Source organism: Corylus avellana, chromosome ca5, assembly GCF_901000735.1.
Source record: "Corylus avellana chromosome ca5, CavTom2PMs-1.0".
NCBI lineage: Eukaryota > Viridiplantae > Streptophyta > Magnoliopsida > Fagales > Betulaceae > Corylus > Corylus avellana.
The window spans coordinates 2,753,999-2,774,750 of record NC_081545.1 but is presented as its reverse complement, the minus strand read 5'-3'; the positions used below and the strand labels follow the sequence as shown (position 1 = coordinate 2,774,750).

The 20,752-nt window shown below is 37.4% G+C and overlaps 3 protein-coding genes across 4 annotated transcripts; 2 read left to right on the top strand and 1 right to left on the bottom strand.

The window, feature by feature from the left end:
* The first annotated feature begins 844 nt into the window (after positions 1-844).
* LOC132181348 (uncharacterized) lies at positions 845-6,827 on the top strand. Of its 2 annotated transcripts, none has more exons than XM_059594530.1 (10): positions 845-1,313; positions 1,408-1,499; positions 1,993-2,137; positions 2,231-2,512; positions 2,596-2,743; positions 3,438-4,409; positions 4,520-4,758; positions 4,849-4,922; positions 6,013-6,121; positions 6,518-6,827. In XM_059594530.1, the coding sequence occupies exons 2-10, from the start codon at positions 1,444-1,446 to the stop codon at positions 6,548-6,550; spliced, it is 2,058 nt and encodes a 685-aa protein (XP_059450513.1). In that variant the 5' UTR covers positions 845-1,313; positions 1,408-1,443; the 3' UTR covers positions 6,551-6,827. The 2 variants fall into 2 exon arrangements, with proteins under 2 accessions (XP_059450513.1, XP_059450514.1); XM_059594531.1 differs by having other exon boundaries at positions 1,405-1,499.
* Positions 6,828-7,592: 765 nt separating this feature from the next.
* LOC132181063 (small ubiquitin-related modifier 1-like) lies at positions 7,593-10,065 on the bottom strand. The gene is made up of 3 exons (XM_059594113.1): positions 9,818-10,065; positions 7,979-8,128; positions 7,593-7,886 (listed from the first exon to the last, which is right to left on the bottom strand). The coding sequence occupies exons 1-3, from the start codon at positions 9,902-9,904 to the stop codon at positions 7,821-7,823; spliced, it is 303 nt and encodes a 100-aa protein (XP_059450096.1). The 5' UTR covers positions 9,905-10,065; the 3' UTR covers positions 7,593-7,820.
* Positions 10,066-15,947: 5,882 nt separating this feature from the next.
* LOC132180862 (glucan endo-1,3-beta-glucosidase) lies at positions 15,948-18,374 on the top strand. The gene is made up of 3 exons (XM_059593840.1): positions 15,948-16,194; positions 16,446-17,768; positions 18,095-18,374. The coding sequence occupies exons 1-3, from the start codon at positions 15,981-15,983 to the stop codon at positions 18,133-18,135; spliced, it is 1,578 nt and encodes a 525-aa protein (XP_059449823.1). The 5' UTR covers positions 15,948-15,980; the 3' UTR covers positions 18,136-18,374.
* Positions 18,375-20,752: the final 2,378 nt, after the last annotated feature.

The following is a 20,752-nucleotide window of genomic DNA, read 5'->3' as shown; positions in this document are numbered from 1 at the left end:
TTCCACTTTCAAACTTCCAACTCCACAAATATTCGTATAAAAATTCTATAAGAAACTTCTTTTTTTATCTTAGTTTTGCTGACGTGGTATTATTAATTTGATAATACTTTTGAACATTTTTGCTATATGAACCCAACAAGTTTTGGACAATTCATCTCTGAAGCAAGTGAATCTTATATGAAGTTCTCTTACATTTAGAGTCTCCGAATTACTAGAAACTCAATCAATATTAATAAAATAAAAAACAAAAATTCTAGAGTTAATTAGCGGTACCATATTAACAAGTGTGATTTATATCATTACTCGTATTCTTATAGTATATTGGTATCCCATCTATGACTATAAAATTAAATATTATCTTAATTAAGATCTAGATTTGATTTAAAATCCACCTTTATGTTTCATTAAATACACCATATTAGTAGGTTAGCAAACAAAGTTGGAAGATTAATTGTGTCAGATGATAAGTAAATACTGCAACACATTGTCTAGCGAAAGAAGTCTTATTTCTTAGCATAAAACATGGTCTTATCGAAGACGTTCCTCATTGTATTTTGGATATCATTTCTAGTGAGCGTCGTGCTTAAGTTGTTTTTACAAATTGGGTTTGAAGAATTTTTTTTTTTAATTCGATATATTTAAAATGTACATCAAAAGATGACTATGATGATATGATTCTCCAATATAATAATTAAAAAAAAAAAATCAGTAGAATTTATGAATTATCTTACTATACAATTTTTAAATAAACGGTTCGGAAGTTATGATCACAACGTACGGACACAAATTTACGTACACCGAACCACACCTTAGAGCTCTCCCCAGGCGTATGTCGCGGTTGTTTCCCAGGTTTCGTTATCCTTCCGACCTCTCTCTCTTTCTCTCCTTCTGCTTGTCTGTGTGCAAACGACAACAGAGGATCCTGGCGGGAAGTAACCAGATCCCGATGCTGAAATTACCATTCTACCCTCATCGCCACCTAGCTCCGCGTCTCAGACGTGCCAACTGACCGCTCCAACTCCGAACTCGAACCTTTTCTCGACACGCCACGACACGCCTTCCAACCCAAGCAACGGAAACCGAAAAACCGACAAACAAACCCAAAACAAAAAAAAAAAAAATGAAAATGAAATTCGAATGAGAGCGATTTAATTAATTTCCTCTCAAGAAAATTTACTCCTGCAATTGAATTCTTTACCTGTCAGCCGTCCTCAAATCGTCGCCTTCAGTTTCTCCAGCGTGGACTTTCCTCTCTCTTATGAAGTTCTTCTTCTTTAGCCTCTGTTCTTCTCCTTGGTTCTCATGGACTCCAGGTACATGTGTGTGCATGTATGCGTATGTATGTGAATGTATGGAAGTTTGTGTATAAATTTTACAATGGTGTGGTTTGTGTGGGATGTGAAGCAGTGGATGGTGGTGAATTGGGCGTAGAGAGCGGTTTTGATGGGGAATGGTGATGATACATCGAGCGTTGTCCCTCTAACAAGTTTGCAAATTGGGTAAGTAAGGTTTTGTTTTCATTTCTTTCTTTTGTATTTGCATGCTTAATGCATTTTGAATTCTTCTGATTCGATTTGTTGGGAACAAATAAGATTTTCTTTTTTCATTTTTCATTTTTTGTTTTTTGTTTTTTGGAATTTGTGATAATTTGAATGTGAATCTTGATTACAAGAATGAGAAATGGGTAGAAATTAGGACTTTCTTTTTGTAATTTTTCTTGCTTCTTTGCTCATTATGAAGTCATTGACTCGTAGTGCTTAATTTGATTCTGCCTTTTAGTTAAGGAGTTGAACTTGGTTGAGCATCTGCCAAACTTGGTTAATTTTGAGTGATTAAAGGTTATATGGAACAAATTTCAACTGGGGTTGATGCAGAATCAAGTGAATCATTTGAGTCTTGGGTTAATTGTGGAATAGTTGAGACAATATACGAAAAATTTGGGTTTTTGCTGGAGGGTTTCTAATATAATTTGTTTTGTATATACGGTTGCAGAGACTTGCAGTCTTATCTTTCGGATCTTAGCCTTTTCCTTGCCAATGAAAGCAAGAAATTGTTCATCTTGGTGGACAATCGACCATGGTTGAGAGACCTAGGTTCAAAAAGGCGAGCTCAGTTGTGGCAGTTAATGGTTACGAAGGTTGTCAAGAGCACCTTTTTGCATTTTAATTATGTTGCATGTACTTAATTTAGAGAATGAAGTTAATTTTTTTTTTTTTTAATTTAAATTCAGTCGAGATTATCTCCATTTGCAAACACAAAAGCACGGAGGGAGAGAAAGGAAGGAAAGAAGTCTAGTTGCAGATCCAACAATAGTAAATCAGAGAAGCTCAAGAAATGGTTCTCATTGATTGATGCAGCAACATTGTCTCGTAAGAGGGTTCCGCTACCTGTAAAAAAGCTTCGCAATTCTTTGCTTTTTAGCAGTGAGTTGCATAGGACCTTGTATGGCTTTATTGTATTTGAAGTTTCATGGAGCAATGTTCGAGGCATTAACTACTTGAATGAGCTTCAGGTACTATTGCTTCTACATGCTCCATGTTCTTTACGTAGTTCATTTGAATATCGTGTGTTCTACAGTTTTCATGTCTCTTGCAGACTGATACGAGTCTGGCTATTGAGGCCAAAGTAATGCAAAGATGGGAATTTGATAGTATAGCTCAAGCTGCAAGCTCTATATCTTCATGGTTCTTGGGAACACTCTCTGAACAGCTACTCTTGAAAGAGTATCTGGATTCTGCCATAGGTACTCTAAACTAACTTTAACAATTTTTAGACATGCATTGTTCCACATATTGTTATGATATTTAGACATGGAAACATTTTGAGTTGATGTGTCAAGCGTGGGATTGTGTTCTGCTGTAACTTCTTGTGTTTTCGTGTATGTATGTAGAAGAAGCATCTGAACTCGTGTTCACACGGGCGCTGTCAACAAGGCTCCTACATGCATATTATCAATAGGTTACATACATCAGCTCTTGTTATGCAAGAGTGATAAGCAACAGTTACCCTCTCCTTCTTTATGCTTCCAAGGCATATGTCTTTAAGGACATTCGGACAGGGTTCCTTTTTATTATGTATTTGCTTCTACTTCTTCTTCTTTTTTCTTTTTTTTTTTTGTGGGGGGGTGATTAGATCTAAAGAAACATTGCATTCCTCTGATGATCATGAAGAGTTTATTATTATTATTATTATTATTATTATTTGTATTTCTTTCTAGCTTTCCCTTGCTTACTTTTTTTCTTTCTTTCTTTCTTTCTTTTTTTTTTTTCCTGAGACCTTGCTTACCTTATTCTGAATCATCAACGTTGATGCTAACTTGTCATTTGTTACCATGTTTACATATACAACAGTGATAAGCAACAGTTAACTTGTTAAAGTTGATTCTAACTACAGTATATATCACTGACCGAGCATTCAATTTATCTGGAATCTTTCAGGAGAAGAATTCTATGATGCTGAAGAAAATTTCTCAAAAACTATCCCCATTGATGATGACGAAAAGGTCTTCAATGATAATCTGTCTGTTGAGGATAATTTATTCCACAGCCTTGGTGGCAATTTTAGTGTATATTCTCCTTCAGATGAAAATAGAACAAACGTGCTGCACACGCCACCTCCACCCACCGGGCCTTACAAGAGAAGAAAAGTAATGAAGTCCGTTAGTACAGAAGTTGAAGTTGATACCTATCCCGAGGAAATACAAAAAGAAACTGGTGACTCATTAGATAGCTCCGAAACCTGTTCCAGCGATTATGAAGATGCTGTTGAAGCTACTCAGTACAAGGATGTCTTAATTTTATTTAGGTTCAACGACCGTGATCTTCCTTTTAGACTAAGGCAAATAATAATGTCTGACTTGCGGTTACTTACCTTGTTAGAGGCTGGGCTTCCATCTTGGGTTATCTTTCTTCAGTCATACCCAGGGTTTTGTCATCTTTATCGCCCATGGATGTGCCCTTTGGCAAGAGCTTTGTATGTTCTGATCTCAGTCGTCACTGTTCTCATTGGATTTTATGATTTATACAAAAATGTCCCGGTTCTCAAGGCAACTGCTTCTCGTTTGTGTGGGCCTCTTTTTGATTGGATAGAGACTTGGGAAATGGTATCAAGGATCAAATACTTGGGAACTATGCTGTTTCTACATAATTTTCAGAAGGCTGTTAACTGGTTTCTTACAATTACACGTGCCTCTCGATCCTTCCTTTCAGTTTTTACCCAGCCACTGTCACAGCCACTTCAGGACTTTTTTGGGTTTTTCCTTCCAATCTGGAATGTGCTTATTGAATTAGTTCAGAGCTTCTGTTCAGTCATTTGGATTATGGTTGGGTCTTCTTTTAGTTTAGTGGAGAATCTAGTAGAGATCTTACTGTTGCCAATATGGTTTGGCCTCTCAGTTATCCAGAGCATTGGTAGGTCATCAGCTCTTTTGCATTAAGCATTCTTGTAAGTTCAATATGAGGTCATATAATTAACAAATATGCTACTGATTGTATCTGCTCTTGTTTGCATTATACTGCAGCAACATCCATTTTATATCCTATATTTTGGATTCTTTGGGAATTGCTTTATGTTCCGATTCGCATGGTCTTCGCATTAGCCAGTTTTGTGGCTTTCATTTGTACCAGCATACATGAAATGCTTGGAGAAATATGGCAGTTTGTTAGTAGCATTTTCCAGTTTGCTTCAGCTTCTGAGGCAGCAGTGAGCACATATGAAGTTTCCATGTGGCGTTCACTTTGGAATGATCTCTTTTCCCAGGTTGTAAGGAAGTATATAATTGCATCTGACAATATGTACATGCGCGAATAAATGGTTTACTCATCGTCCTATTTTTGTTGTTGCTCTCAGGTCTTCCGTGCTTTAAGGAGTATATTGAATGGTTTTGTTGCCTTCTTTGCAGCCTGCAACAGGCATCGCCTTAGGTATGCTTGATAAATTATTCTAGTTACTTTTTGAATCACATGGAATTGATGGTTTCCTCCCAATCTCCTTCATATCCATAATCCACATAGACATTTGTATCGATTTCTTTGGCAGATACAACATTTAGGTAATGACTACATTTCATGGTCACAGCATCAGTCAGTATGGTTTCTCCCCCCACCCCCCAGCGAAACCCCGGGTACCCTTCCCCATAGAAGCCAGATTTCTATTGCTGTTCGGGAATCTCAAGTTATAGAGAGAAACGAGAGACCTTGAGAAATCAAGAGGCATGATTTACCTATTGCCTTTTGGACATGAAGGCAGAAGTTATTGAGGATAGTAGAATTTTTAGCTTGGACAAATGGAGGTCAAAGAATGTTCCAGACCTGCTCACCCTCTTTTAGCATATAAATGATTTAGATGGTGGATGTTCTGATATTGTCAAATGGGTTAATGGAGGAGATGATGGCATGGGACATACTCTTTACCTTGAAGGTATTATCTGGCATCTTCACAGGGTGGAACCATTTGTGTCTGGAGTCACAGGGATCAGACGTGTTGAATCAGATGGCTGTGTTATAGCTGAAAAAGAACCTGTCCTTGGTCATGGAATTCTATGATAGGATCTGTATGAACGCAGTGTAGTCTGCTTCTGTAAAAGATGAAGAGAAATTTTATAATATTAACTTGATTAAGGGTGTGAAGTGGAATTATTAATCATTACTTCACATGGATAAAATTGGACCAGCGAGAATTCCTCTGCCAATGTAAGATGGAGTTTAAAAAAAAAATTCTTGTGTAGACATTTTGGCCTTTTTGTTAGTTCTTTACTGTGTTTCCCGATTTTGACTGAAGTCCACGGGAAGTAGTTTCGACCTGCTTTCCTTGAGTTTAAACTTTCTCAAACTTCTTAGTGATGCTTCATCGCTTAGAACAATTATGTATTAGCTATTTCATCAGGACCAACCTGAATTTTCCTTTGTTTTTTAAGATTGTAAATTACTGCTCTTGAAATTTTTAGGTTCTTTTTATCTTTAGATCTCAGCCAACCCCTCTTGCTAATGATATTTTTGATGTGATGCTATACAGCATTTATAATCACATACAGAAGTTTCTCCAAAGATTATTTGATAAAGGGCAGAGATCACAGCGTGCAGACTCAAGGCGTAGTAGACCAACATCTGGGACTTGGAATCCAGTAAGTAATCTTATTTTACTATTTGTGAAGATCATGGTTGTCACTTTCTGTACTCAAGATTGTAGCAAACAAAACAGAGTGGTTTGGTGCATGGGGCTTTATGTTTGTGTTGTAGTAACAATGCTCTTGGTTTCTGTTTCTGCTTGCTGGATGTTGCCTGCCAAGGCTGTTGATCATAAATTTTATGGCATTAAACTTCTCAGTTGAAAAGAAAGGACAGAATGCTGATTTGATGTGTAAAATTATGTTACAACCACTAGTAGAGTTGTTCCTCTCGTAAACCTTTGCTGCTTTCGAGCTGCCCCTTTTTTTGTCATTACAAATCTGACACTTGATAGCATTAAGACACATTTTCCTTTATCCTTATGCCGATTTTGTTGGTTGTGGTTTTTGCAGTTGGAAGAAAGAAGAAAGGTTCACATTAACTGAAGCTTCTTCATTTTGTTAAATTACACAGAAGAGAGGATACCTCCATCCAACTGGTGCCTGTCTTCATAAAACGCCACTGACACGATACTTGAGTATATATATCATTGGAAGAGTTCATTCTTTCATTCTTAGCTGTCTTGCTTTAGTCTGTTTCTTTCTTTCTTTTTCATTTTTTTTTTTAAATAACTTTTTACAGTGATAGGCTTTTACCCATTTGTATCTGAATAGTTAATTTGGAGAATGTAAATAGTATGTGCAGGCGGCCTTTATATTTTCATATGAATCTTTTTCTTACATATTTATATTACACATTCACAAATCTTTTGATTTTGAAATAAGCTTACAGTAAATCCCCTCTTTTTCCGAGTCTTGTTGGCTTAAATGACTATGCTGACTAGGATTAGGAACCAATGCTGCAAGAAATAGGACAAAATTTTCACATGCTCTGTCACATATGTTAGTTTAATAGATTAATTGAAAGAATTTCTGCAATTAAACTTCGAAGAAAATTTTTTCAACCCAATTTGAAAAAAAGAGCTGTCCTTAATAGAATTAGGAACCAATCCAATGAATAATATTATTAATAGCTTTGAGAAATCTTATTCAGTCCAATGGTTATGAGTTCTTCCATGGAGTATACAAAAGTCTTCCACCTTCCAACAATTGCTAGGTAAGTTTAGTTTTTCTGGAAATTATAAACCCTTAAATTTGAAAGACAGCCACCATTTCAACTCCAAGAATCAAAGAGTACCCTGACAGCGCATTATTAGGCAATTTAAAAAATTAAATTACCAAGTAAAACACAAGAGATATGAATACACTGCAGCACAAAGGGTCATTGTTTCCACTGAAGGATCAAGATCCCTTCCCAATAAACAACGATGAATCATTGATTAATATGTTATGTGCGAAATCCCTTCGAATATACATTCATTCTTGTTTTAAAAGGAAAGAAAGACAAAAAAAAAAAAAGGATTTGACAAAAACAAGGATTGCCATGCAAATTCCCGAACCTCAAGTCCTCAACCAAACACACAACAAATGAATAGCAAGATGATGCTGCAAACTGCACCTTGATAAGAAAACAGAAACGGGCATTGAAAGTGACCCAAGTTAAGCAGAGTTCAATAAGAAAAACTAACGTACTATTCAAGTTTTGAATCTTGTCTGAGAGAGAGCCACACTTCACAAGGCAAGATGTCTACTACAAACCCAAAAACCTAACAATCCAGCCTAACCTACATGCTAAATAGCTTTGATAGGCACACATCTAAGCGGTTGTTCCACCAGTTTGGTGCAACATTGCATCTATCTCATCACCATCCTCCATTTCCAGCTGAAAATGAGAAAAATAAAGAATGTCAGATACATTATGCACGCACCAAATACCACTGATCTGAGTACCGCAAGTACAAAAGAGAGAGAGACCTCATCGGGAGTCTGCTCTGCTCGGAGACGACGGCCATCAAACAAGAAAGCAATTGAGTTAAACTCCACAGATTGTCGATCACAATACGCATTCATAAGCTTTTTCAGCTGAGTGCTTCTTTTAATCCGGAAAAAGACTTCATTCCCATCCTACAATTCAACACAAATTAGTCATTCACTCCCACCATGCACTCAAACACAGTCGTAGGCCCATATGCTCAGTGGCAGACTCTTGGTCAAGGAAACCTATCAATCTGTATGAACGATTTCAAAACAAAAAAGAAAAATACAAGAATTCGCATAAACCACTCAGCATAAATATAAATATAAAGGGTCTGAACATACAAATACGGTCCTTCGAAAAATCAACAATGAAGGTGGCAATTAACTAGAGCATTCTCACATGAGAGCCAATATTACATGTCATACCCAGATTATGAAATGCAACCTCTCAAATTAACAAATTCCAAATCACAACATTCTGTTTTATGGCCAACATTAATGTACACTGAAGCATTTCAAGACTGCACTAATTCAAAATTGTAGTAATTTCATGATTTCTAACAGAAATCATGTCCATGAATGTAATGTTATAGTTGCTGATAGAACGTAACAGTTACAACATATGAACCCACCTTTGGTAATTTTTTACATGACCCGCAACTTAACACAAAAATTAGCAAGTTACAATTTTTGACATGACTCGCAAACCCTACACAAACCCAACACGAAATTAGCGAGTTCGGGTTGAGGGGTATGATCTGTTTAATTAAATGGATCGAGTGAGAATTGATCAATATATAGTTTTATACTCATGTATTGACACGATCTAAACCCGACATGCAAACATGAATTTCCACTCCTACACACGGATGCAGGGCCGACAGCCCGACAAGAACTTCCGCAGATATAACACAATGAAATCACACAAGAAAAGAAAAGGAAAAGCAACAAAACACAAAACATGAATAGAAAACCATACTGGAAACCCTTTGAATCCAAAAGTAGTCAAGCTGATATGCTTACCGTGCACCCAAACCAAACCAAAAATAAAAAAAATAAAAAAAAAACCCTAAAAGAGCAATGAACTTAAACACAGGTTAGAACATTCAACCAAATTCTCTTCCTTTTCATCCATTTCCTCGGCAACCAAACACAGGTGAAACCAAAGCAAGACCACAAACAATTAAATTCACAAAATTGAGCAATACCCAAGACACGTAGACAAAACATAATTATCAAATAATAATCTCTAATTACCTCATTTTTCTACTACTTCCCATTATTCTTTCAGCTACCAAAACAGAGGGTAAATAAGAACCCAAACCCACAATGACCTTAAATTCACAAAACACAAAACCACACACACACACACACACGTGCACATGTACAAACCCAGAAACCCCTCAACAAGTAAATATGGTATTTGTCTGTCCTGTGTTATATATATATACCTTCGCTTTTCTTAGAAACCAAACGTAAATACACCAAACGAAACCCATCCAAAAACCAAAAAACCGCAAAATCACAGAACAAACAGCAAACCCATTTAATAGAATAACACAACAGGATACATAAAAACACCAAAACACACAGACACACGGAGAACAACAATTTTAAATCTTCAAAAGAAAAACCCATAGAAACCACTTTATAACTCTTGGTTCCTTCCATTTTCTCGGAAACCAAACAAAAGGGTACACCAGAAAAAGCAAACCCAGAACAAACCATAATCACAATCACCAAAACACACGAATCAGACAAACAATCCATGAACCATAACAAACAGAAGAAAAACCCTTTCAGAAAAAGAAAAAGAAAAAGAAAAAAGAGAAAGACCTGGCCCTTGACTTTGAGGTTGATGTGGCCAGACTGATCGTTGGGCTTCTTGTCCTCCTCTTGCTGCCGGTTCGTCACACCTGACATCTTCTTCCTTTCTCTCTCCCAAAAAAGTTTGAGTTGTTTCCTTTTGTTTTTAGGCTGTGTCAGAATTTATAATTAATTATATTGTAGCTAAATCGACTAAGATTACGCCAAACAGAGCGGAGCGAAAATCACCGGTTAGAATCTTCCTTATCTTCAGCTAAAAAAATTACAATTATAAGCAATACTGATCAAATCTTAAATCATATTTTATAGTGATAAAATGGAGGAGATTTTTCATTTTTGGGTCATTTGTTGGACTTTTCTAGAAGAATAGAGGGAGGGAGTCTTACAGGTACGTGTCTAAATTCAATGTATTTGAGTTCGTTTAGGTTGGTGTTTTGATATAAAACGATTGTAGTTTATTGAATTTTTATTATTTAATTAATTACAACCTTAAAAATAATTTTTAAAATATTTATTATTATCTTACTTATATTTTAAAAAACATAATCCAAAACTAAAATGAAAATGACAAAATTTTCCAATAAAACTTGATTGAAGGAATTTCTTTCAACTTAGTTTATAAAAGTGACATGTGTCTATTTTTTTAATAATATGTGAGATGCATATGAGTTTTTAATAAAATTTATTCCAACTTTGTTCCTCCTATTAAAAAAATATTTGCATATCACATGTTATTAAAAAAAAAAAAAAGTTTTCTTTCAAACTGGGTTGAAGCAATTTCCTTTAACCTACTATATAAAAGTGACATATGTCCCTTGAACATGTGAGATGCACATATTTTTTTAATAACAGGGACAAAGTTGAAATAAATTTTATTAAAAACTCATATGCATCTCACATGAGTTTAAAAAAATAGATACATGTCACTTTTATATAATAGGTTGAAAGAAATTTCTCTAACTCAGTTTGGAAGAAAACTGTCCTTAAAAAAATAGACGCATGTCATTTTTATAGATTAGATTGAAGGAAATTCCTTCAACCTAGTTTAGAGGAAAACTTTGTCCAAATAAAAAAGGTTAGGCTAGCTTTTGATAACTGTTTTTAAAAGCGTCTGAATTTTTCTAACTTGAAAACTATTTTTCAAAGTTCAAAAACTCTATATTTAATGCATCAAATTTCTAATTTTTTATAATGTCACACATATGTGCTGTAATTTTTTTTTTTTTTTTTTTGACATGTCCGCATAAGAGGGGGATGGGGATTCGAACTAGTGACCTCCACTTTATTAAGTGTGGTCCTAACTGATTGAGCTACCTCTTAGGGACATGTGCTGTAATTTTTTCTACGGCACCGAAAGCCAAATCCCTCTTTGTTCTACTTGGCGAAAAAAAAAAAAAATAGCCTTAAGTTAATACTAACCGGGCTTTGTAAGCAACAAAGCCTACTTATAAAGTGTCAATTTTATTTGGGTTGGACTTTCTTATAGGAAGGTAGATTACTTGGATGGCCTAGATTTACCGAAGAGTTTTTTAAACCCAAAATCAAACGACGTAGTTCAAACAGCAAGACCAAAAAAAAGGTGAGTGTCTGAGGATCCCAATATTCTGTCTCTCAAAAGTAGTGGACATTGTTGGTTAGTTTTGTTATGTTTGTCGTTTTTTTTTTCTGGGTGTGTGCGAGATTGAAAAGCATGGGAGAGTGGGGTTGGTTTCTGTTTTTATTGCTTGATTTCAAAGAAACCACGATGGTGTGACAGAGGAAGGAGAAGAGAGGTTGGAGAGTGAATTTTGGGATAAAAGGAATAGAAAGGTGATAGTTTTTTCTGCTTTTGCTTTTTATCACACCGAGATAAAAGGAATATGAGATCGAAGGAAAGTATGTATGAATGCATGCTTGTGTTCTTGAGAGAGAGAGAGAGAGAGAGAGAGAGAGAGAGAGATGGGAATTTGGAATGAAGGACGAGTTGGGTGGTGGGTAGGGGTAGGGCAGGAGAGTTGGTGTGGGGAACAAAGCAAGGAGAGTTGAAAAAGTGGAGAAAAAAAAAAGAAGAGAAGTTTGTTTTGGATAGTTTTAGGAAAGAAAATAAACATGATTTCTTTTTTTTTAAGAATAACTTTAATAAGGTCGGGGCACATACCAATCAATGACACCTAAGCATGTAATACATTAAAAAAAAAACAAACACAACCACGTAATTATATCACGTTTATTTTATTTTATTTTATTTTTATTTTTTTAAAAAAAACTTAGAGGATGGTAGTAACCCAAGAGTGACCACCTCAGAGGGAGGTGGAGGCAGCTCGCCGCCAACCCCGACCAATGGGAGTGGTGCACAGCCACCCACATGCCAGATCTGGGGTGGCCGCACACCACTCTTATGGCCTAGAGGTAGCTCGCGGCCACCCCAGTTAGATTTTACAACCAGGATATAGCTGGATGTGACCGCGCGCCACCCCCATGAGCTAGGGCGGCGGCAAGCTATCCCGCGGCCACCGCATGGCTTTGGCTGGCCACGCGCCACCCCAGCTAGATTTGGGGGTGGCTGCATGCCACCCTATGGGTTGGGGGCGTTGGTGGCCGCCCCTACCTCCCTTTGGGGTGGCTCGTTGGCCACCCCTTCTATTTTTTGTTTTTTTTTTTGCTCATATTTGGTATGATAAGGTGTTGTTTAGTATGATAGCCTGGACTTAAGTATCACCTCTTGATTGATGGGCATAAAGGGGTAGTTTTGTGTCACAACCATATATGCTTCTTTTTTGTTTTGTTTTGTTTTTTTTTTTTTTTCATTTGTTTGGAGTACGCGGTTTGGCTTTGAGTTTAAAAAAAATAAAAATAAATAAATAAATAAAAATTTGAAAATTGATAAATCCAGGCCATCCAAGATTTCCAAAAAAAAAAAAAACTCAATGGCCATGAGGCCATCCAATAAAACAACTGCATCTATGAGGAAGTGCAAGCGGTAGCCTGTAGTTTGCACTACCGCATAGACATAGAAGCCGAATCTGCTATGAGAGCTCTTATTTATTTATTTATTTTTCAAAGCAAGATAATATTTCCATTGCATTTCATATTAAAAAGAGAACACAGAGTAACTCCAGAGACCAGAGTAGTACAAGGAAAATTTAAAAAGGCCAAAAAAAAAAAAAAAAATCTCCTAAACCCATACAGTGCTGAAAGGTAATTGAAAATGGGCCTAAACAAAGCACACGGCCCATGTTAAGCTGCCTCTGATCCATAGGGATCTTGGCACACGGCCCATGATTAAGCTGCCTCTGACCCATAGGGATCTTGGCACACGGCCCTTCTTTTTCTTTTTCTTTTTCTTTTTTTAATTAATTAACTGGTTTTTTTTTTTTGATATGTCCATACAAGAGGGAAGATGGGGATTCGAACTAGTGACCTCTGGTTCATTAAGTGTAATCTCAGCCGTTTGAGCTATCTCTTGGAGACTTTAATTAACTGGTATTATATATATGATTAAATACAGCAAAACAAATTTTTTAACAGTGAAATGAAATATCTCAATTTTACTTGAAAGTGAGAATTATATTCCCTTTTGGACATGCTCATATATATACAAACCCCTATGCCATTAAGGTTTTCATATTAAATTAGTTACAAATAAATTATGATTATTACAAAACAACACTTTAAAAATGTCATCATCACAATCAGTGATGGTGATAGCGGTGATTGTCAAAAAAAAAAGAAAAATCCCCCACCATGTATAACATCTAGAAATTACACCATTAATAGATTGACATAACCCATTTGGCGTTACTAGTGCAAAACAACACTTTAGAAATGTCATCATCACAATTAGTGATGGTGATAGCGGTGATTGTCAAAAAAAAAAAAAAAACCACCATGTATAACATCTAGAAATTAAACCATTAATAGATTGACATAACCCATTTGGCGTTGCTAGTGTTTATTTGCACACAACTTGACAAATAGAAACAAAAAATAGAGATATTGCAGATAACACATAATCTATCCTCCACAAAAAAGGACAAAACACAACATTTGTTCCATACACGGATGTTTTGTTAACCCATTTGATTTGCCCCCACGTTTTCCATTTCTTCATCTATTCACTCCCACACACTTTCAATCTACAAGCTTTGAATGTTCTGTAAGAAATACTACACATTTTATTATAAGTTTTATACAAATTAATGTAATAGTTCACTTTATATTTATCACGCTTGTCACTAAACAATTAAATTGTGAAGCAGTGCCACATGAACTACTACATCAATTTATAAGTCTATATATTAAATTGGTGTAGCCCAATGCAAAACCATCAACATCGTTTACAATCTGCCCACTACGAAAGTCATGGCAGCTCTTCATGTAGTGAAACTCTACCGCGACCTCGGAGTATACGATATAATTTTGGAGGGGGATTAATAATTAATTAGTTGTTGTCAAAGCAATCAAGGAGGCATGCCTTAGTTGGAACCGTAATGGATAGATTGTGGATGACATACATTTGGTGTTAAAGACATTGAGGACCTAGGATATTTGTCATGTAAAGCAGGAAGCAAATACAGTGGCACACACGCACTCTAAGGGGGCCTTTAGAAACCTATTGACAAAGTCTGAATTAAGGAATCTCCTGGTTGTATTTCTCATATTGTTATTTTAGAGCAATTGACTCTATCTTTGTAGAGATTTGGTTCTCGTTACTTTTTACCATTGAATGAAGAATAATAATTTTTTTTTTAAGAAAAAAAAAAAGTCTATATAATATGTATCATGACAATTACTAAATTATTAAATTTGATTGTAATAAATATTACTGTATCGCTTATACTTACGATTATGACATAAGTAACAAAGTAACAATCAAAATTCAAAAGTAACCGTAAGAAAAAAATAATTTAGTAAAACAATTTTGTTGACGTGGGCCGATAAAAGATAGTTCTGATACCTAAATATATGAATCAAAGGGATTAATTTTAGGGAACACAAGAATAGCGCTTCCTCTTTTACATGATACTCGCCAATTTTTATGACAGATTTTGCCGTAATTGTCTATCATGCGTTACGTCTTTGAAGATTTTCCTGTTGCAAATATTTCCTACATCTCATAGATTAGTTTGTATCATGCGTATTGCCTCATGCCAAAAATTATGAAACGGTTACTAATATGACTTAACAAGGGATTGAGTGTGGTGCTATATAGCTGTTTTTGAGTTGATTGGTTGATTTACCGGCTCCACGGGCCCAACGTTGTACATGCTTCCAGGTAAGCACAGCCATTTCTTGTCGCACCCAACGTTCGAAAAGGACAGATTTTTTCCAAATCGTAAAAAGGACACACAATAATCACACAACCAATAATATTCACCTCACTCACAAAATAAAAAGATTTAAAAAAATAATAATAATATTCACCTCGCCTACACAATCTACAGTGTAGTACAACAGGACCACCTTCCGATGGACCTCACAGCCTCCCCTACGTCCCTCTTGTTGACTTCCAGCAAATCGGGGGACACGTGGGAACAGCAGGAGTCAATAGGGCATCGAATATTGTTGCACCCGAGGATTATTTTACATGTTCTGTGATAATTTGTTTGATGACTAATGTCTTCGGAAACAGTACCATCAAACGGTCGAGTTTGTAGGGCCACGTGAGGGAGTGGGGCCACGTGGGGGGCAAAAATAGTATAAAGATCAATCACCTGCAATGACATACACGGAATCGGACGGTCAAAATTTGGTTGATCTAATGTCTTGGCAACAGTACCATCAAACGGTCCAGTTTGTAGGGCCACGTGGGGAGCAAAAATAGCATAAAGATCAATCACCTGCAATGAATTATTGTACATTCAAGGATCAGACGTTAAAAATTTGGTTGATCTAAGTTCTTGGCAACAGTACCATCCAACGGTCGAGTTTGTAGGGCCACGTGAGGGGGTGGGGCCACGTGGGTTCTCAAGTGGGGAGGAAAAATAGCATAAAATAAAGATCAATCAGCTGCAATGAGTGTTTGTACATCCACAGATCATCCCATATGAAAGTACAAATCGACGGTCAAGATTTGGAGAAAAAAAAAACCAGTATTTCAATGGACGTTGAGAAAAATCTCATGGTGGAGATTTCTCAACCTTTTGATCTTGTCCATGGCTGACACGTGGGTCCTACCCACTACTGCCTCGATATGCTCCCACTCTCTGTACTCAATAAAAGACCCTTCTCCGTTACTCACTCTCTCACCCACTCACTCTACCAGCCCTCTCCGACAATCTCTGAAACAGAGCCAAACCTATTATCTCCCTCTCTCTTTCTAACGCTCTGTTTCTCCGAGAACCAGAGAATGGAGCGACGAACTCTATCCTGCTTCCTCTTGCTCCTTTCCCTCTCCACATTTGCAGGTAAGAGCTGCTTAACAAGCTTGCAGCTTTCTCATTCCCCGTCGGGTGTGTTTGGTATCAGAGAAAAAAAGGGAAAAAAATGAGATATCTTTAGGGTTCTTAAGCATTTGCTTCAAAATGCATGGCTTGTCCTGCATAACATTTCTCACTTTTTTTTGTTTTTTCTTCCCCGAGAACCAAACAAATCTTTCACCTTCTCTTTCGTTTGCTTTTAACACTGTTGTGCTTGGTTTTCTTGTCCACATTTTCAGATGCGGGTTCCATCGGAGTGAACTACGGGCGAATCGCTAACAACCTTCCTCCCGCGTCAAAGGTGGTGGAGCTTCTGAAATCCCACGGTCTAGACCGGGTCAAGGTCTTCGACACCGACCCGGCGGTTCTCAAAGCATTATCCGGATCCGGAATCAAGGTCACCGTGGACCTTCCCAACGAGCAACTCTTCGCTGCTGCCAGAAGCAAGTCATTTGCCTCCACATGGGTCCAGCGAAACGTCGCCGCTTACTACCCCTCCACCCAGATCGAAGCCATTGCCGTGGGTAACGAGGTCTTCGTCGACCCGCACAACACGACCCGGTACCTCGTACCCGCCATGAAAAACATCCACGATGCTCTTTTCAAGTACAACTTCCACAATGCTATCAAAGTCTCTTCCCCTATAGCTCTCAGCGCCCTCCAAAACTCTTACCCGTCTTCCGCCGGGTCCTTCCGACCCGAACTCGTCGAAACCGTTTTCAGACCCATGTTGGATTTTATCCGCCAAACCGGATCGTTCCTCATGGTCAATGCCTACCCGTTTTTCGCCTACGAGTCAAACTCTGACGTCATCTCCTTAGACTACGCTCTGTTCCGGGAAAACCCGGGCGTGGTGGACGCCGGTAACGGGTTGCGGTACTTCAGCCTCTTCGACGCCCAAATCGACGCCGTTTTTGCCGCCTTGTCGGCTCTCAAATTCGACGACATAAAATTGGTCGTCTCGGAAACGGGCTGGCCTTCCAAGGGTGACGAGAACGAGATCGGCGCGTCGATGGAAAATGCCGCGGCGTACAACGGAAACTTGGTCCGTAGGATCTTGACCGGCGGCGGGACCCCCCTGAAACGCCAAGCAGATCTGACCGTTTATCTGTTCGCTCTCTTCAACGAGAACAGTAAAAACGGCCCGACATCGGAGCGAAACTACGGGCTTTTCTACCCAAACGAAGAGAAGGTCTACGACATTCCGTTTACCGTGGAGGGCTTGAAGAATTACCACGACCATCGGTCCCCGGTCACCGGTAACCAACACATGACAACCCCAGTAGCGGGCAGAGGGGGTGTGTCCAAGAGTTCCTCGGGGAACACGTGGTGCGTGGCGAACGGCGATATGGGAAAGGAAAAGCTGCAGGCGGCTCTAGACTTCGCGTGCGGGGAGGGAGGGGCCGACTGCCGTTCGATCCAGCCTGGTGCCTCGTGTTACGATCCCAACACGCTTAGCGCTCACGCCTCCTTCGCCTTCAACAGTTATTACCAGAAGAACGCCCGTGCGGGTGGCTCTTGTTACTTCGGTGGCGCCGCGTACGTTGTCACGCAACCCCCAAGTGCGTATTCTATATCCCTTTCTCCCATTATTATTTCTCTTTAATTTCTTAAATTTGTCGCACTTGGCTCATATTAGTAAATCTATTTGGTGCCTGCTAAAGTGCGCCGGAGATTGACGAGGCGTGTTAATTTGATAGTCTCAATTCATGTTCTTGATAAATGGGTAAAAGTAATTTTTGAAAAAAGAAAAGTCAAAAAGTGTGAACTGTCAAAGATAGATATTTGTCATTGAATATCTTGGGCATGGCCTTTTACTTTTTTCTACTTTCTTTTGTAGTTTTGGGTAAAAAGTGTGTTAATGTGTTTTTGTTTGTGTCTTTTGCAGGGTTTGGGAAGTGCGAGTTGCCCACTGGCTCTGGATTCTAAAGAGAAAGAAGGGATGATGGGTTGATTAAGATGAGAGAGAGAGAGAGAGAGACAATAGTAGTTGATTGGAATTATAGCTTATTTATTATTGTAGTTTTTTATTCAGGGTGGTTTTAAATTTTTTGGGGAGGTATCTTTGTGTGTATTTATTATTGTAGTAGTTGGTGTCATTAAGACGATTAACTTGACTTGTTCATCTGTAATTAAATGCTCTACTTTCCCCATATTCATTACTCTCATTTTCACTTCCATTCTCTCTCATTTTCCTGAGTTCTACATTGCCAATAATGAAGGATAAAGCATGGATTATATAATTGTATAAGATTTTAGTGGGTACTTTATGCACCTTAGAGCATTTGCATTGGCTCATGTATTCTCCCTTCCTATGTAACATTTAACTATAATACTCCCCAAAGTATTTCATACTTGGCTTATCTATAAACGGGTGCGGCCCGATTTGCACCCCGATAACTCATCAAATAATTCAAAATTTATTCGAACAAGTGCCTTTAATTTGGTCTCTGTACTCTTCACCATTACACCTATGTGCAATTATTTATTAATTTGGGCAAACAAGGCACTATATGTTTTGCCAACATGGACACAAATTTGGACCATCCAATTTTTTTAAGGGCCTGTGCTGTTTCTACCGACATAAATTTAGAATACGCCCCCATCTTGAAAAAATAAATAATTGGGTATTGTTATATGCATTTAAAAGGATTCAAGCCATGAACAGAGATCTTGGGCAGTATGCAATGTCTGCCAGTATGAAATTAAGGGAGGAATTGTAGTGCCTTGAAAAAATCCCCCTTTTTGTTCTTTTCCAAGGAGAGATAGTGTTGCACAACTTGCATGTACTGCTCACATAGTGGCTGAGAGTGTTTATCATGAACATCAATCAAAGGCATATATTGTGTCAAACAAATGTATGCACTAAATGTTAACAAAAAAAAAAAAAAAAAATGTATGCAGTAAATATTGAAAGGTAATCTGTAGGTCCTGCTTTGACAATTTTACTACTTTTTCAACAACCGCTGCTTAAAGTTACCTTGGATTCGGATAACTTGTCACTTTTATGTACAATTTCTTTATTTATAGCTTTTTTTAACTTGTCATCAATTAGGGTCAAGAAGTTTGATTTGTTTAGTTGAGTTAGAATATGATTGATTTATATAGTTTCATATTAATATTTTGCTATGATTCAAATTTGGCACACAATATTTAGAAATGATAATTTTGACATAATTAGCAAGATATGAATCGTACATGAAATTAACAAGATATGATTGAAGGGTTTCACCCGTTTAAATAAACGGGTTTTACAATTTTTGTTTTCCCACTTCAATAGGGAAAAAGGAAAAATGAAAATTACATGAAAAAAAAATAAAGAGACAGTTTTCATTAAAAAGTTTAAGAATAGGTCAAATAAATGACTGGACTTATCAAAGTAATTGATAGAGCCAAAGAAGAAGGTAAAAGTAGGTAAAATTCCGTAAACGAAACAAACTAAAGTGCCAAAAACTAAATAGGTTGAATTAAGTTGACCTATAGAGTCTTCTTATACTAATGAATCTGAAAAAGCTAACATCGACACATAATCAGTATCTAAGGTTTATAAAATTGTTGTGTGAACTTATGTTTAGCTAATTTAATAAAAGATGACAATTTTATAGATTAAATTTGGTAGAAATCTCTGTCGAAAATGGTATTTTTCCTCTTTGGTCTTAAAGAATCCATAAGCATGTTGTGATTCCCCAATCCTAACATTTTATAAGGATGAAAGTAGTGGAAAAAGGTATCTCAAGATGCATATCCCCATTCCCAAGCGACAATGCTCATTGACACCCCAAAAAGTTAAACTATTTTTTTTATGTCTGCTCAGAGCCTCAGATGATTGATCCCATGTGCCATGGGAGCCACCTCCTCAAGTACATCCCATTACAGTAATTATATTTGGAAAACTCATACACATATTCCCAAACAGAGAAGACTAGCTCAGAAGGGTTCCAATAGAGTATAATGATCATGGACTCCACAGAAGCTTTGACTGCACCTTGATGTTACCCTCTCTGTGTTTTTTGCAGGCCATCCATGTCCAAACTCCAAACCCTCTCAAAAAGAGAAAAGGAAGAAGAAGAAGAAGGAGGAAGAAGAAGAAGACAAATGAGATTCCTCTGTCCTTCTGTGTCTATCTCATGAGTCATGAGCTGAGGTGCAGAGTAGATTCCTCTTGCCTACCTCACTTACCTTGTCTCTGCTGCAGAGTCACATGCTTGCTGAATTATTGCTTGCACGGCCAATTCTGTTTCTGCCTTCATCTTCCCATGTCCGGAGCTTGTTTGCACTTTATTATGATATGTGTTTGGACTTTGGAGTCATTCTCTTGTCCATCTCTTTTCATTTAATTTGTGTTTTTCTTTCTCTCATTTTCCTTATTTTTTAAAATTACTATTGCATTTGTGGCCACATGGTCCGATTCACATTTCATAATAATTTTAAGGGTTAAATACTCCAAAAGCCCCTGTGATTTCACAATTTTATTTTTTTTCTCCCTGGGGTTTCATTTTTATCACAGGAGGTCCCTGTAGTTTTGATAAGTGACCAAATTAGTCCA

Excerpts from the sequence above, each read along its gene's own strand:
- LOC132181348 (XM_059594530.1), top strand. The coding sequence starts at position 1,444 with ATGGGGAATGGTGATGATACATCGAGCGTTGTCCCTCTAACAAGTTTG. Across the intron at positions 2,513-2,595 it reads ACTACTTGAATGAGCTTCAG|ACTGATACGAGTCTGGCTAT; the intron begins GTACTATTGCTT and ends TGTCTCTTGCAG. Across the intron at positions 4,759-4,848 it reads GGAATGATCTCTTTTCCCAG|GTCTTCCGTGCTTTAAGGAG; the intron begins GTTGTAAGGAAG and ends TGTTGCTCTCAG.
- LOC132181063 (XM_059594113.1), bottom strand. The coding sequence starts at position 9,904 with ATGTCAGGTGTGACGAACCGGCAGCAAGAGGAGGACAAGAAGCCCAAC. Across the intron at positions 8,129-9,817 it reads ACCTCAAAGTCAAGGGCCAG|GATGGGAATGAAGTCTTTTT; the intron begins GTCTTTCTCTTT and ends GTTGAATTGTAG. Across the intron at positions 7,887-7,978 it reads CAGAGCAGACTCCCGATGAG|CTGGAAATGGAGGATGGTGA; the intron begins GTCTCTCTCTCT and ends TCTCATTTTCAG.
- LOC132180862 (XM_059593840.1), top strand. The coding sequence starts at position 15,981 with ATGCTCCCACTCTCTGTACTCAATAAAAGACCCTTCTCCGTTACTCAC. Across the intron at positions 16,195-16,445 it reads TTCCCTCTCCACATTTGCAG|ATGCGGGTTCCATCGGAGTG; the intron begins GTAAGAGCTGCT and ends CCACATTTTCAG. Across the intron at positions 17,769-18,094 it reads CGTTGTCACGCAACCCCCAA|GGTTTGGGAAGTGCGAGTTG; the intron begins GTGCGTATTCTA and ends TGTCTTTTGCAG.